Source organism: Tachysurus fulvidraco, chromosome 2, assembly GCF_022655615.1.
Source record: "Tachysurus fulvidraco isolate hzauxx_2018 chromosome 2, HZAU_PFXX_2.0, whole genome shotgun sequence".
NCBI lineage: Eukaryota > Metazoa > Chordata > Actinopteri > Siluriformes > Bagridae > Tachysurus > Tachysurus fulvidraco.
Window position 1 is genome coordinate 39909840 of NC_062519.1, and position 14804 is coordinate 39924643.

Sequence of the window (14804 nt, forward strand, 5' to 3'; positions counted from 1 at the left end):
ACCTTTAATACAACACACTTGTTTCACTTCATGGTTTGGACAGAATCGGAGTCAGATTATTTTTTACTGATGCATTTTTTACCTTCCTAAACAAACAACCCAGGAAATAAATGCTCCAGGATTCGATTAAAGGATTCTGACTAAACCCTGCATATGGAACAGAGGCTTTAATGTTGTTGTCTATGCAGCTTTACTCCATCTGCCCCGTGCTGCCCAGACATCCTGGGCGCAACTTGGACACTCAACAGAAATCAGTTTGATAAGTCGTCCCTCTGTGTCCTGCCAAATGCGGAGAAGATCGTTATTGTTGTTAATCTGTCAGAAGAGAGGCTATTATCTTCATTAGTTACTGTCGACAGAGAGAGAGAGAGAGAGAGAGAGAGAGAGAGAGAGAGAGAGAGAGAGAGAGAGCTCATCACTCACCCTGACACCCAGCTCCACATTCTCACCGCCGTAGATTTCCAAACCTTCGTCCAGCAGCCCGATTTCTTCAAAGTACTTCCTGTCTACAACGAAGCAGCCAATCAGAGCTGGACTCCTGCAAAAGAAACACGATAAACATTAAACTGAATTCCTTGTTTGTGTGTGTGTGTGTGTGTGTGTGTGTGTGTGTGTGTGTGTGTGTGTGTGTGTGTGTGTGTTGTTTTCATTTATAAAATAAGTTGCTGTTGTAGAAGACAAATAAAATAAAACCAAACGATTTGTTTCAGTTCATTTTCTTTCTCGCGATTAAAATTTAGTAGATGTTTTTTATTTCTTAACATCTCCGAAACATCTGTCATTTTATTTCCTTCCCTTCAGTCGTATTAACTAATTAGTTCCTGTTCCTGATCCTGTAAAATCACACCGCAGGAGATTTTTGCAAAAACTTCAGAAATTCTGCCTAGTGGTTAAGGTGTTGGGCTACCAATCAGAAGGTTGTGAGTTCGATTCCTACATCCACCAAGCTGCCACTGCTGGGACCCTGAGCAAAGCCCTTAACCCTCGATTGCTCAGTTGTATAAAAATGAGATAAAATGGAAGTCGCTCTGGATAAGGGCATCTGCTAAATGCTGAAAATGTAAATTAGATCAATTTCTCTTTGCTAAACGCTAAAGGTCAATGTGAGTGTGACTAGTATGCTACCTGATTGGAGACGTGGTGTTGTTCAGGTTCCACCAGGACTTGGGTGGATTCAGGTAGCGACACCACAGCTCCCAGTCAAAGCCCTGAGCGGACAGCGGATACTCCTCCACCTCGAACGTGTCGTATTTAATGTTGTCGAAAGAAGGCGAGATGATCCGCGTCCGGTCCTCTTTGATCCGCTGGAGAATCGGCTCAGCCCTGAATACAGTGAATACGGAGAATACGACGAACATTATAAATGTGCGTATTAGCCATAAAATCCATTGTTGTTCATAAATTACATACATTTTAAAACCAAAGAACCGCTAGATTACAAATCAAGAGCTTGTATTAATGCTATTAACTGGATATGATATGCTATCGTTGCCATAGTAACAACCTACAAGGGATAAATAAGTGGATTTCATGAGGAACCGATAAGAGCGTGACGATGTTTCGTGTTACAAATCATTTGCAAATCATGGAAATTAGCATTCCATTCCACTAATTAGAAATCATATTATGCAAATAATGAACTACTTGAATGCCAGAAGTCACGAATCGCTATCTGGTAGCTGTCACCAGACACCAGCCGCTCATCTCGGTGATCTACGGTGACTGAGAAAAGGTTGTTACGGCCATTTTAGCCACCTTTGGAGCTCTATTTCGAACTCAAAAAGTTTGTTCAATCGCGTTTTTTGGATAAGTTAAAATTTTATTAATTTATTTTGACGATGGCAAACCTGTAGTACATTTTGTGTATAAAATGTACTACAGGTTTTCCATCGTCAAAATAAATTAATATAGTATAGTTATAAAGTTATAATATAGTTAAGTAGTATAAAATTTCCCTCATAGGCTCATAGCAATTTTTCATTTACTTTTATAAAAAAAGCATTAAAAATAATTTTTAGTATTTAGTTTTCTTCTTTCACTCACAATGTTTGAATCGTATTGACTCGAATCAATTTCAAGCCAGACTCATGAATCGATTAAATTGAATCGAGTCGTGACTCGGCTATTTTTAATTTTTTTTTAAATCTGTTCTAAGCTTTATTTAAATCTGTTATGAAAGAGGAATATAACATTTCAGGGAATGATAAACTTTGCATTGCTGAAAGTGACGACATCTCATTACAACATCTCTGTCACTGATTAGTTTCCTATAACCTCATGTTCTGTCATGTTTCATTCCGTCCACATCACACACAAACAGCGCCTGAATTTAGGACATAACGTTAGAACCGGGGATATTCATGGCTCAAGCATCACATGGAAGCTCATTAAAGAAATATTTGGCTCCATCTGTGCTGACATTTCTGGGTCATGTTCTTAAGCGAGTAACGGCAGCGGGCCATGCGAGCCGGGGAATGCGATTGTAATGATTATGTGAATGTGAGCGGGGGAGGGGGGGTCGGAGAGGGTGGCGTAGGGGGCGGGAGTTAAGAGGGCGAGGGTTCTGAATCGTGTCTTGTCTGCTGTGTGAGACACCTGGACTCATCCCACAGATCAAAGGGATTCGTTTCATTGTGTACGACAGTGTTCGAATCTTCTGACCCTTCACGACACCCTTCATGACGCACCTGCATTCTAACAAATCGACTATTTCGCTATTAACGTCGACGTCTTAGCCGGGATTCGAATCCTCGTGTAGAAATATTACCTGCTATAACAGTGACAGAGTGTTGAAGTGAGCTAATCGTGTCCGAGATACGATCACACCTCCTTCTGGGAATTGTAACGAAGCTGACGATAAGCAAGCTGAGTTAAGAGTGCGAAAAGCGAATATGCTAACGAGAGCATATTCAGCGAAACAGTGAGACAGGAAGACAGGGTTTCAAGAGGAAATCTCGCTCTTGTCTGAGAAAGCGACATATTCCAGCATCGAACATCCACATTGTTACCAAATGAACTCTGTAACATTTGGTTATCAGCTTCTACCTTGCCATGAAGGGCGCTAAACTATTATTAATTAGACGGCTATTTATTCAGGTAAGAGTGCAGAAGAAGAGGCTGGATGGTCGGGAGACGAAGCAATGGCTGTCTCAGGCTTGCATGTAATTGATGGTCTTTAGATCGAGGAAATGTTTTCCTGTGTCAATCTACAGAACTTTTATTAATCTGTCAATATGGTCAATGGAGTTTGTGCGCGTTTAGCGTGGACATTTTGTAGCTACAGTGATCCCTCGTTTATCAGTGACAGTCGGCGATTAGCGAAGCGATTCTGAATCAGTTTGCTTGTATGAGTACTAAATCTTTTTTATTTTATTTTTTATTTACATTTTTTTGATGAACATGACATTTAATTTTCTTAGCATACCGCGCACTACATATATTTTTAGTAATCGTTGCCTGGCAAATTATTGAGTCCTCAGCTTGTTTCTGATTCACATGCGAATCAATCCACAAAGAGTCGATTCACTGATTCACATTGAGTGTACAGTGATCCCTAGTTTATCGCGGTTAATGGGGACCGCAACCCCTCGCGATAGGTGAAAAATTGGCCCTAAGTTTGACCTTTTCACTGATGGTCATCATCTTCCTCTTCCTCTTGGGCTCACTAGAGGAATCTTTCGCAGGGGCACGGCGCTTAGGAGGCATCGTAAGGGCTTAACGGATAGTTAATTTCGAACACAATACGCGAGACACAGTTGACGGCGTGAACGAGAGCGGCGAGATACAACAAGGGAAGAAGCTGGGAGAGGATGCGATGATGCGCAGCCAATCAGCTCAGATCTCACGCCGGGAACCAATCACGTGCCTTGTCTGAGTGCCCGTGGGTATGTACAAAGCCTCTGAGAGAGTTTCTCTCTTTGTCTGGCATCCTGGGAAACCGCTTTTATTTATAGTTTTCGATGAATATTTTTTGAAAAATCAGCGATGCACCGAGGCCACAAAACTTGAACCGTGAAGTGGCGAGGGATTACTGTATCACCATGTTGGAATGTTTGGGCTGATATCAACACCAATGTTCATCCAAATTTTGTCATGGTTTTGTCGACGATCCTCCTAATCACCATCTTCTTCATCGTCGTTAGCTAGGTTTTTTCCATCTACGACGTACTTGCGTTCCTCTACCTGGGCTAAAACTGACACTGTATCTGTATAAAGTATGTCTATTCCTTTTGGATTGTTGAGCTTAAACAGTTTTTAAGTATTGTCTCTTATTTATACCAAAGTAGACATTCTTATCCAGAGTGACTTACATGTTCATCTTATTTTTGTATACAATTGAGGGTTAAGGGCCTCGCTCAGGGACCCATCAGCGGCAGCTTGGTGGACCTGGGATTCGAACTCACAACCATCCATCACTTCAATGTTTAATTGACTCTGAATCGACTCAGCTGCAGAAAATGAATCGAACATGATGTGTATTTTCTGTGGCAGGTTTTTTTTGTTTTATTTGCATACACAGAATCCAAGCTGATGAACAAAAGCTGTGAGGACAAAACCGAGACAAAAATACCACGTGTTCTGGAGAATCAGACCAATAAGTCAACCCACATTGGATAAGAGTTATTTTTAGAATGAAGGAATCATTTATTTATCGCTGGTTTGTGTGATTTTTATGATTTCTACACACACTTGGTGAAGGTTTTTTCCCTTCGTGGTAATTCATATTTTGTTTTATGCTGCCATTTTTTTTTTTTGCTTCTTTTTAATTATGTGCAATGTAAAACCAAACCGAACAGCGAACGATTCAAGAATCAATGATGAGTCGACTCAGGAAACAAACTAAAAAATGTTTAATTCAGTGTCTCTGCAATTTTTTTTTTTTATCTAAAATTTTGATTTATATTCAAGCCCCAACTGCTTATATTCAACCATGTAAAAAATGTTATTTTACCTCCAAAAAGAAATATTAAAATTATCAGTAAAAATATTTAATATATAAAAGTGTGATTAGTGAGCAGATCATGAGGCTTAATATAATATCCGATTTCTCGGTGAGTTCAAGGTCACCCACCAGCCGGTGTTAAACTCCACATGGGCGTCGAACAAAGCCACCACAGGGGCAGTCGCAGCCCTCCAGCCACTCACACGGGACCGGATCAGACCCTCCTGCTTCTGGTGCCGCACCATCTTTATAAAGCCTGGACGCTGAGCGTTCGTCTGTTCTACAAAGTCCTGCAGCTTCTCCTTCAACTCCTCTAGAGAGAGAGAGACAGAGAGAGAGAGAGAGAGAAAGAGAGAGAGAGAGAGAGAGAGAGAGAGAGAGAGAGAGAGAGAGAGGGAGAGAGAGAGACCGGCAAGGGGGATATGAGTGAAACAGAGAAAAAGAGAGTGAGAAACAGAGATATAGGAAAAAATAGAGAAAGAACGAGAGACATAGAAAGTGAAAAACAGACAAAGAGTGATACGAAGTGAAACAGTGAAGAGAAAGACAGATGGAAGAGAGAGATGGGGAGAAAGAGAGAAAGAGAGAGGCAGATAGAAAGAGAGAAATAGACAGCGAGAAACAACGAGAAACAGAAAGAAAGAGACAAAGAATGAGCGAGTAAGAGAAAGAGAGAGAGAGACGGAGAGAGAAAGAAAAAGAGATTGAGAAAGAAAGAGGCAGAAAGAAACAGAGGAGGAGAGGGACAGAAGGAGAGTGAGAGCAATACAAAGAAAGAGAGAAACAGAAAGAGAGAGAGAGAGAGAGAGAGAGAGAGAGAGAGAGAGAGAGAGAGAGAGAGAGAGAGAGAGAGAGAAGAGTATTAGTTAGTAATAGTGGATATTAAATACGAGTCACTTTTAAGTGATCAAACAACAAATCCAGTCTTTTTAATGTCAAGAGGAAAATCTAGAAAAACAACACAACAACAGCAACATCGCCGATTCTCACAGAAGGAGATGAAACTCAGCAGGTTTGTGTGAGCGAGCGTTTAAACCTACACAATACCGAGGGATAAAGGACGAGTCGCCCCTGAAGACTGTACAGACCTTCAACACCTTCCCATTTAAGACGATTATGAAGAAGAACTTGGAGCATCTCAGAGAACAGGAACAGGCACAAAATTTCCTGTTTTTAAACGAAGAAAAGTCTGAGAGAATAATGTTTAGCCCAAAAGAGAACTTTCAGTCCTCAAGCATCAACCTAGAGAGTTTATCTGTTTTTAGATCTTCACGAGTGCAGAATCTTGGCATCTTTATTGATCAGCACTTAAAATTTGACAAACACATCTCGTCTGTTATCGGGTCTAGCTTTTACCAGCTGCGGATTCTCTCCAAAATTAAACACTTTCTTACCCCTAAGACCTTAGAAATGGCTGTTTATGCGTTTATTGCCTCTTTTCCACCAGAAAGAACCGGGGGCTGGTTCAGAGCTTGTGCTGGTGCTGGTTCAAAGTTGGTTCCACTGGCGAACCTTCTAAGAACCGGTTTGCCTTTCCACCGGCTAGAGAGCATCACAGCGCTGAGTGTGACATCACTGTATACGTGACACGTTACACAGCGACGTTAGCGCAGCAGCGACAAACACAAACACAACAACAACGGCGGATGTTGCTTTACTGTTAATGCTCATGGCTTTGTGAACCTACATCGGCATCCAAACGCGGCGAATAAAACGTGTACGTGCGGCTCCGTGTAATCTGTATAAACGAAGGTTGTAATCGAGAAAGTACATAACGTTATTTTATCGTTAACACAGAAAAAAAATTTGCCTTAGCATGTAGCTACCTACTGTCATGTGTGCTGATAACTGATCATATTGCGGTAAAGTAAAAGTGTATTAAACATTAGTAAACTTTAGGTACATTATCAAATGCGCTAACAGTAGCCCCGCCCACAGCTCGTGACGCAAGCAGTTCTTAAGTCTAGACCAGCAACGTTTTGGTGCTACTTAAGAACCACTTTTCCTGGTTCGGAGCCGGTGCTTTGGTTGTCGAAAAAGAAAGAACTGGTTCTAAATTAGGCTCCGAACCTGCACTCGAACTGCCTCGGTGATAAAGGGGCATAAAACCTCTTGCTTAGATTACTGTAACTCTTTATATTGCGGTATATCTAAAACTCAGATTACGTCTCCAGCTCGTTCAAAATGCTGCTGCCAGATTTCTCTCTAGTTGTCGCAAACATGAACACATCACTCCCGTTCTCATATCCCTACACTGGCTGCCGATTTCTCAGAGAATAGATTCTATAAGTCTCTCCCTAATACTGCTCCTCTCTACTTATCTGAACTTCTTCACCCCTACTTTCCTATTAGAAGTCTAAGAATCCTGAGACATCTCCAGTTAGACTCTGTGGTACTCAGGAGATCAGAAGTCCATGACCCTTACACCAATACAACATTTAACTGACTGTATATTACAATCACACCCCCAGTGTCACCCATATGAGGATGGGGTCACCCTTGAGTCCGGTTCCTCTCAAGGTTTCTTCCTTTACCAATTTAAAGGAGTTTTTCCTTGCCACTGCTGCCTGAGTCACCTCAGACTCGCTCATAGGGGAATAAATACATACACACTGTGAACTATATACATCTAATAATAATCTAGAATTTTTTATTCTGTTAATTCTTTTACTTTTATTATTCGTTAATTCCTTTATCATTAATTATGTTTACCTTCTGCTCTGTGTTTATGTTCTGTAAAGCTGCTTTGAGACAATGTCTATTGTAAAAAGTGCTATACAAATAAACTTGAATTGAATTGAATTGAATTGAAAGTCTTCGTTCATCTGACCAGGCTATGTCGGTCGTCCCTCGTGTACGGCTCAAGCGTAGAGGAGAGCGTGCCTTTTCTGCGGCCGGTCCTAGATTATGGAACTCCCTGCCACTAGAGATTAGGACGGCACACACCATTTCTAGTTTTAAGTCCATGCTAAAGACCCACTTATTTTCTCTAGCCTGTTCATGATTGCCCAGGGTTCTATGTCTGTCTATATCTTATGGTTTATATCTATATCACTTTCTTTTAAACTGGTTATTTTTTTTTTTTTTAATAATTCTTATTTTAGTTTCTTGAACTATGTTATTGTGTACAGTACTGTATGTGTGTATTTTTAAGTGTATGTGCAATGTCAAACGCACTGTGTGGCTGTTTGTAAATGTGCCATACAAATAAAGTTGAGCTTGAACTTGAACTTGAACGAGAATCGAGCGAGACGTCGAGAAACAGGATAAAAACAGAAGCAATCGTGGAATCCTGGAGAGACTGAAGCGTTACAAACACGACGGGTTTGGAGTTTAGACGTGTGACGTCACAGAGCGTTTTCACCGAGATTAGCCCCGCCCATCCTGATACTTCCACACAGACTTTGGGAAATTCAGCAGTTCTAATTATTCCAAAAACGCAGAAGAACATTAACATTAACGCCATTAAAAAGCAATCACGGATTCGAGCTCCCAGAGGCTTCGCGTTCTACATTCATCAAAATCTCCCGCTTTAATGACGCTCGGATTCTCGCGCTCCGACTCCCCGATGAGACCGGTCATTAAATCAGGTGTGTTAAATTTGTGGATTATAAATAATTAAATTGTGGTCAATTAGAGAATTCGTTATCGGTTTTCAGTTCAACTAGACGTCGATAACGTCCCGCTTCGCCGCGTGACTGAGGTTACATTAAAAAATAAATAAAATCAAACCCAGAATTCATTATTTAATCAAACTGAAATGATGAGTGAAACTGAAGCCCAGCGCTCAGTGTCATGCTGTTAGAGGAAAATAATCAATGCCGCAGTCTGAGGAAGAGGAGGAGATAAGAGTGAAGGAGGAGCTGAAAGAAGAGGAGATGAAGGAGGAGCTGAGATTGAAGAAGGAGCTGAAGGAAGAGATGAAAAGGGATATGAGAGTGAAGGAGGAGATGAAAGAGGATGAGATGAGAGTGAAGAAGGAGATGAAAAGAGGATGAGATGAGAGTGAAGAAGGAGATGAAAAGAGGGTGAGATGAGAGTGAAGAAGGAGATGAAAAGAGGGTGATATGAGAGTGAAGAAGGAGATGAAAGAGGAATGAACTGAGAGTGAAGAAGGAGATGAAAGTGGATGAGATGAGAGTGATCAAGGAGATGAAAGAGGATAAGATGAGAGTGAAGAAGGAGATGAAAGTGGAATGAACTGAGAGTGAAGAAGGAGATGAAAGTGGATGAGATGAGAGTGATCAAGGAGATGAAAGAGGATAAGATGAGAGTGAAGAAGGAGATGAAAGTGGAATGAACTGAGAGTGAAGAAGGATTTGAAGGAGGAGATGAGAGTGAAGATGGAGATGAAAGATGAGATGAGAGTGAAGGAGGAGATGAGAATGAAGACCACAAATGTGAAGGAGGAGATGAGAGTGAGGAAGGAGCTGAAAGACAAGATGAGAGTGAAGGAGGAGCTGAAAGACAAGATGAGAGTGAAGGAGGAGCTGAAAGAGGATGAGATGAAAGAAAAGGAGATGAAAGAAAAGGAAATAAGAGTGAAGAAGGCACTAAAAGAGGAAATGAGAGTGGAGGAGGAGCTAAAAGAGGAGGAGATGAAAAAGGAGGAGAGGAAAGAAGAGGAGATGAGAGTGAATGGGGAGCTGAAAGAGGAGGAGATGAAAGATGAGGAGATGAGAGTGAAGGAGGAGATGAAAGAGGAGGAGATGAAAGATGAGGAGATGAAAGAGGAGATGAGAGTGAAGGAGGAGATGAAAGAGGAGGAGATGAAAGAGGAGATGAGAGTGAAGGAGGAGATGAAAGAGGAGGAGATGAGAGTGAAGGAGGAGCTGAAAGAGGAGATGAGAGTGAATAAGGAGATGAAAGATGAGGAAATGAGAGTGAAGGAGGAGATGAAAGAGGAGGAAATGAGAGTGAAGGAGGAGCTGAAAGAGGAGATGAGAGTGAAGGAGGAGATGAAAGAGGAGATGAGAGTGAAGAAGGAGACGAAAGAGGAGGAAATGAAAGAGGAGGAGATGAGAGTGAAGGAGGAGCTGAGAGAGGAGATGAGGGTAAAGGAGGAGCTGAGAGAGGAGGAGATGAAAGTAAAGGAGATAAAAGTGAAGGAGGAGATGAGAGTGAAGGAGGAGAAGAGAGTGAAGGAGGAGAAGAGTAGTAAAGGAGGAGAAGAGAGTGAAGGAGGAGAAGAGTAGTAAAGGAGGAGATGAGAGTGAATAAGGAGATGAAAGATGAGGAAATGAGAGTGAAGGAGGAGATGAAAGAGGAGGAAATGAGAGTGAAGGAGGAGCTGAAAGAGGAGATGAGAGTGAAGGAGGAGATGAAAGAGGAGATGAGAGTGAAGAAGGAGACGAAAGAGGAGGAAATGAAAGAGGAGGAGATGAGAGTGAAGGAGGAGCTGAGAGAGGAGATGAGGGTAAAGGAGGAGCTGAGAGAGGAGGAGATGAAAGTAAAGGAGATAAAAGTGAAGGAGGAGATGAGAGTGAAGGAGTTGAGAGTGAAGGTGAGAGTGAGGAAGGAGATAAAAAAATGAGCTGAAGGAGAAGATGAGAGCAAAGGAGGAGATGAGTAGTGAAGAAGGAGATGAGAGTGAAGGAGGAGAAGAGAGTGAAGGAGGAGATGAGAGTGAAGGAGGAGATGAGCGTGAAGGAGAAGAGAATGAAGGAGGAGAAGAGAGTGAAGGAGGAGAAGAGAGTGAAGGAGGAGAAGAGAGTGAAGGAGGAGATGAGCGTGAAGGAGGAGAAGAGAGTGAAGGAGGAGAAGAGAGTGAAGGAGGAGAAGAGTAGTAAAGGAGGAGAAGAGAGTGAAGGAGGAGAAGAGTAGTAAAGGAGGAGAAGAGAGTGAAGGAGGAGAAGAGAGTGAAGGAGGAGAAGAGTAGTAAAGGAGGAGAAGAGAGTGAAGGAGGAGAAGAGTAGTAAAGGAGGAGAAGAGTAGTAAAGGAGGAGAAGAGAGTGAAGGAGGAGAAGAGTAGTAAAGGAGGAGAAGAGAATTAAAGAGGAGAAGAGTAGTAAAGGAGGAGAAGAGAGTGAAGGAGGAGAAGAGAGTGAGGAGGAGAAGAGTAGTAAGGAGGAGAGAGAGGAGGAGAAGAGAGTGAAGGAGGAGAAGAGTAGTAAAGGAGGAGAAGAGAGTGAAGGAGGAGAAGAGAGTGAAGGAGGAGAAGAGTAGTAAAGGAGGAGAAGAGAGTGAAGGAGGAGAAGAGTAGTAAAGGAGGAGAAGAGAGTGAAGGAGGAGAAGAGTAGTAAAGGAGGAGAAGAGAGTAAAGGAGAAGTTTCACTCTGAAGCTCTTCCTCCTCACACACAGCAGTTGTTACACTTCCGACTTACAGCTAACAGAATCCCAGCTCAGTTTTTATCCAGTTACAGTTACATCAATGAAACAAATGACAGATTCCGTCTTTATTCCTTCTCTTCATCCCTTCATTCTTTCTCTCTCTCTCTCTCTTTCTTTCCATCCGTCCTTCACTGCTTTCATCACCTATTTTTCCTTTCTTTCTTCCATCTTCATTTTCTCCCCAGCAGTTTCTTTCCCTCCGTCCCTCCCTCCTGTACTGATTTGTTCTGTGTGCGTCTCCCTGCCTTGTTGGACTCAGACGCTCCTGTGTTCTTTATCCTTCTGCTGGTCATCGATCAGAAGAAGGTGCGATTGCAGGAGGGAACGTGAACCGAATGTCTGCCAGCTCTTTTCTTTTTTTTCTTTGTTTTCTTTTACCCCGACTTTGCTGTTCGCTTCTCCGGCACCTCGCTGTTTCACAATCGCATTAAATCCAGTCTTCTGCTGCAGCCCTGATTTATACCACAGCGCTGTCCTGTTCTGCCTCCAGCCTCAGGGAACGAGAGCGACTCATTTCCTCCACACGGCACAGAGAGGGAGTGTGAGTCGGGACTCGAGTCCTGGAGGGCTGAAACACGCCGCACTTTATCTTCTAACCTCGTTTAAAACACCTAAATCAACGCAGCGACTCATTACCGGGGCGTTAATGGGCTACATTTGGTCTGTTAAACTCGAGAAAACACACAAATCTCTGAGGCAGCGAGGCCGCTCCTGCCTCTCCGGCTCCCTGCTCGGCTTTGATTTGACTCTCCTCTGTTTAGATTAATATTTAACAAATTCAGATGAAGGAGAATTGATTGAAATGAGGACTAATGGCTTACGGAGAATGCTTTGATATGAATCACAATAAAGCAGCGAGGCAGAAGAGGTCGGATATCAGCGAGCCGCACGAGCGATCTTTTATAAAGCGTAACCTCGGGCGCACTTGTTCCATCAGGATGCGTGACTCGGCGTCGGGATCGTAACCGTCACGCGTCTACCTCCATAACCAGGGCCATGTGATAGCCTTTGTTTTAAAAGTGACATTTTCATTTGCCCCCCTGCTGTCTCTGACATTTACAGCTCTCTCTGTGCTGCGTACTGTTCAGCTACCTGTCACTGAAGAGGACCGGACATCCATCATTTGGCCTGTGGAGAGAGAGAGAGAGAGAGAGAGAGAGAGAGAGAGAGAGAGAGAGAGAGAGAGAGAGAGAGAGAGAGAGAGAGAAACCTCTCCACCAGGAAGGAATTACAAACAAACAGCACTCTCCACGAATCACCTTCAAAATGATTCTGAATCAGCTGTGATGATTCATATTCAACCCATCTGATCCTTTCAGTAGGATGAGTGACTAGCATGACTAGCATTAAGCCTCCACACCGAGTACAGATGTTCGGCCAAAACATCTGTGCAGGCCTTTGGTTTTGGTGTCCTGAAGTTTAGAGAAGTCTGCGTGTGTGTTGGGTTTGGTCTGTTGTGTGTTGGGTTTGGTCTGTTGTGTGTTGGGTTTGGTCTGTTGTGTGTTGGGTTTGGTCTGGTCTTTAGAGTAACTCTTTAAAACCTGGCAACAAACTAACCTGACCTACCTACCTACCTACCTACCTACCTACCTACCTACCTACCTACCTCTATCTATCTATCTATCTATCTATCTATCTATCTATCTATCTATCTATCTATCTATCTATCTATCTATCTAATGTAGAGCTGAAAGACATAGACTTATCATTTCCCATTCCCTGTTTTCTGGTCTTTCGGAGGGCGGGCGTGAGGGAGGGAGGGAGGCAGGGAGCGGGGAAGGGGAGGGAGGGAGGAGGGGGAGGGGGGGAGGGAGGAGGGGGGGGGGAGGGGGAGGGGGAGGGCGAGGGAGGGAGGGGGGGAGGGAGGGAGGGGGAGGGGGGAGGGGGAGGGAGCGAGGGGGAGGGAGGGAGGGAGGGAGGGAGAGGGAGGGAGGGAGGGGGGAGGGCGGGAGGGAGGGGGGAGGAGAGGGAAGGAGGGAGGGAGGGAGGGAGGGAGGGAGGGAGAGGGAAGGAAGGAGCGGGAGAGAGGGAGGGAGGGAGGAGGGAGGGAGGGAGAGGGAGGGAAGAGAGGGAGGAGAGGGAGGGAGGGAGGGAGGGAGGGAGGAGGGAGGGAGGGAGGAGGGAGGGAGGGAGGGAGGGAGGCGGGAGGATGGAGGGAGGGAGGGTAAGGAGGGGGATGTAGGGCAGGGGAGGGAGGAGGGGGGAGGGAGGGAGGGAGGGAGGGATGAGGGCAGGGCGGGGGGAGTTCGTGGATGGTTGTAGGGGGCGTGGAGGTTCTGTTCTTGAATTCTTACTTTCGTGTGGTAGTTCTTGCGTGTTTGGGGGGCGTATCTTGAAATTCATTCTCTTTCTTTCTTTCTCTTTCTTTTTTGCTTCTCTTTCATTCATTCTCTTTCTTTCTTTCTTTCTTTCTTTCTTTCTTTCTTTCTTTCTTTCTAGTTCCTTCCTATGTTTCCTTTTCTTCATCACATCATGTTGGTGTTTATCAATATTTATGTTTGTTTATGTAAAAAAATCAGCAATACATTGACAAACCTATAAAACATCGACCCAACACTACTTGTTAAGTTGCTAGATGAAGTCGAGTGTCAGCGGTCCAGAGCCGCCGTATAAATAAAACCCAGCTGAACTGTTTTTACTCATTTCGCTCTCAGACAAAGGTCTCATGGTTCTGATGACATTGTTGACTTCCCGTCTGGTTTTGGAGTGAGAGCTCAGTCACTGCTGGCAGACGGAGGAGAAACTGCATGATGCTCCGTGACCCAGTGGAAGGCCCTCGACTCCCTGAAATCATCCAATTAGCGAGGAGCCGGTGCGAGAGCCCTGAACCCACGGCACCGCGGTCACGCCGCTCTGAGCATGCTAATGAACAAACAACGATGCGTGCGTGTATCTGACGACAGGTAGATAACCACAGTGTCTGAAAAGTCTCCTCGGTTTCCGCCGAGATGCTGATAAGCAGCATTAAGATGAGATGAGCTATCAGGACCATAATGACAGAAGTATATCTAACGCCGCCGCTGTCTGACACGATGCTCCGGCACACACGCCGCACAACGCTGTTAGCTAAATGTCAGCGCCGCCGTGACCTGACTACGTGAAACGGAAGACAATCAAACAAATAAAGATCCAAAATCCAGCAGGAACAAACCCCTAGGTTTCTGGAAAGATGTGTGTCAGGTGACGCTGTAATTAAATTACTATAGAAGATCGATATCAGGACAAATGATGTGACTTTTTACTGCATTTCATTTCTTTTATTAGATTATATTCGTTAGGAAACAAATATTTCATTTATTTGATTAAATATTAAATGTTTTCCTTTATTTTATGCAATTTCATTATCAAACTTAATTCATCACATTTCTTTAAATAAGTACAAAACTAACTGGAAGAAGCTCACATGATTTTAAAAGTTTATTTATTTATTTATTCATTCATTCATTCATTCATTCATTCATTCATTCATTTTCTACCGCTTATCTGAACTTCTCGGGTCACGGGGAGCCTGTGCCTACCTCAGGTGTCATC

General features: G+C 43.5%; 1 protein-coding gene across 1 annotated transcript in view; it reads right to left on the reverse strand.

Moving 5' to 3' along the window:
* The window catches only part of galnt18b (UDP-N-acetyl-alpha-D-galactosamine:polypeptide N-acetylgalactosaminyltransferase 18b), a 121381-nt gene that overhangs the window by 32076 nt on the left and 74501 nt on the right, over window positions 1–14804 (reverse strand). Inside the window, exons 4-6 of the mRNA XM_047810384.1 lie at window positions 5072–5255; window positions 1126–1323; window positions 424–538 (exon numbers count right to left, since the gene is read on the reverse strand). Coding sequence (XP_047666340.1) covers window positions 424–538; window positions 1126–1323; window positions 5072–5255 — 497 coding nt within the window. The remainder of the gene's footprint in view (window positions 1–423; window positions 539–1125; window positions 1324–5071; window positions 5256–14804) is intronic.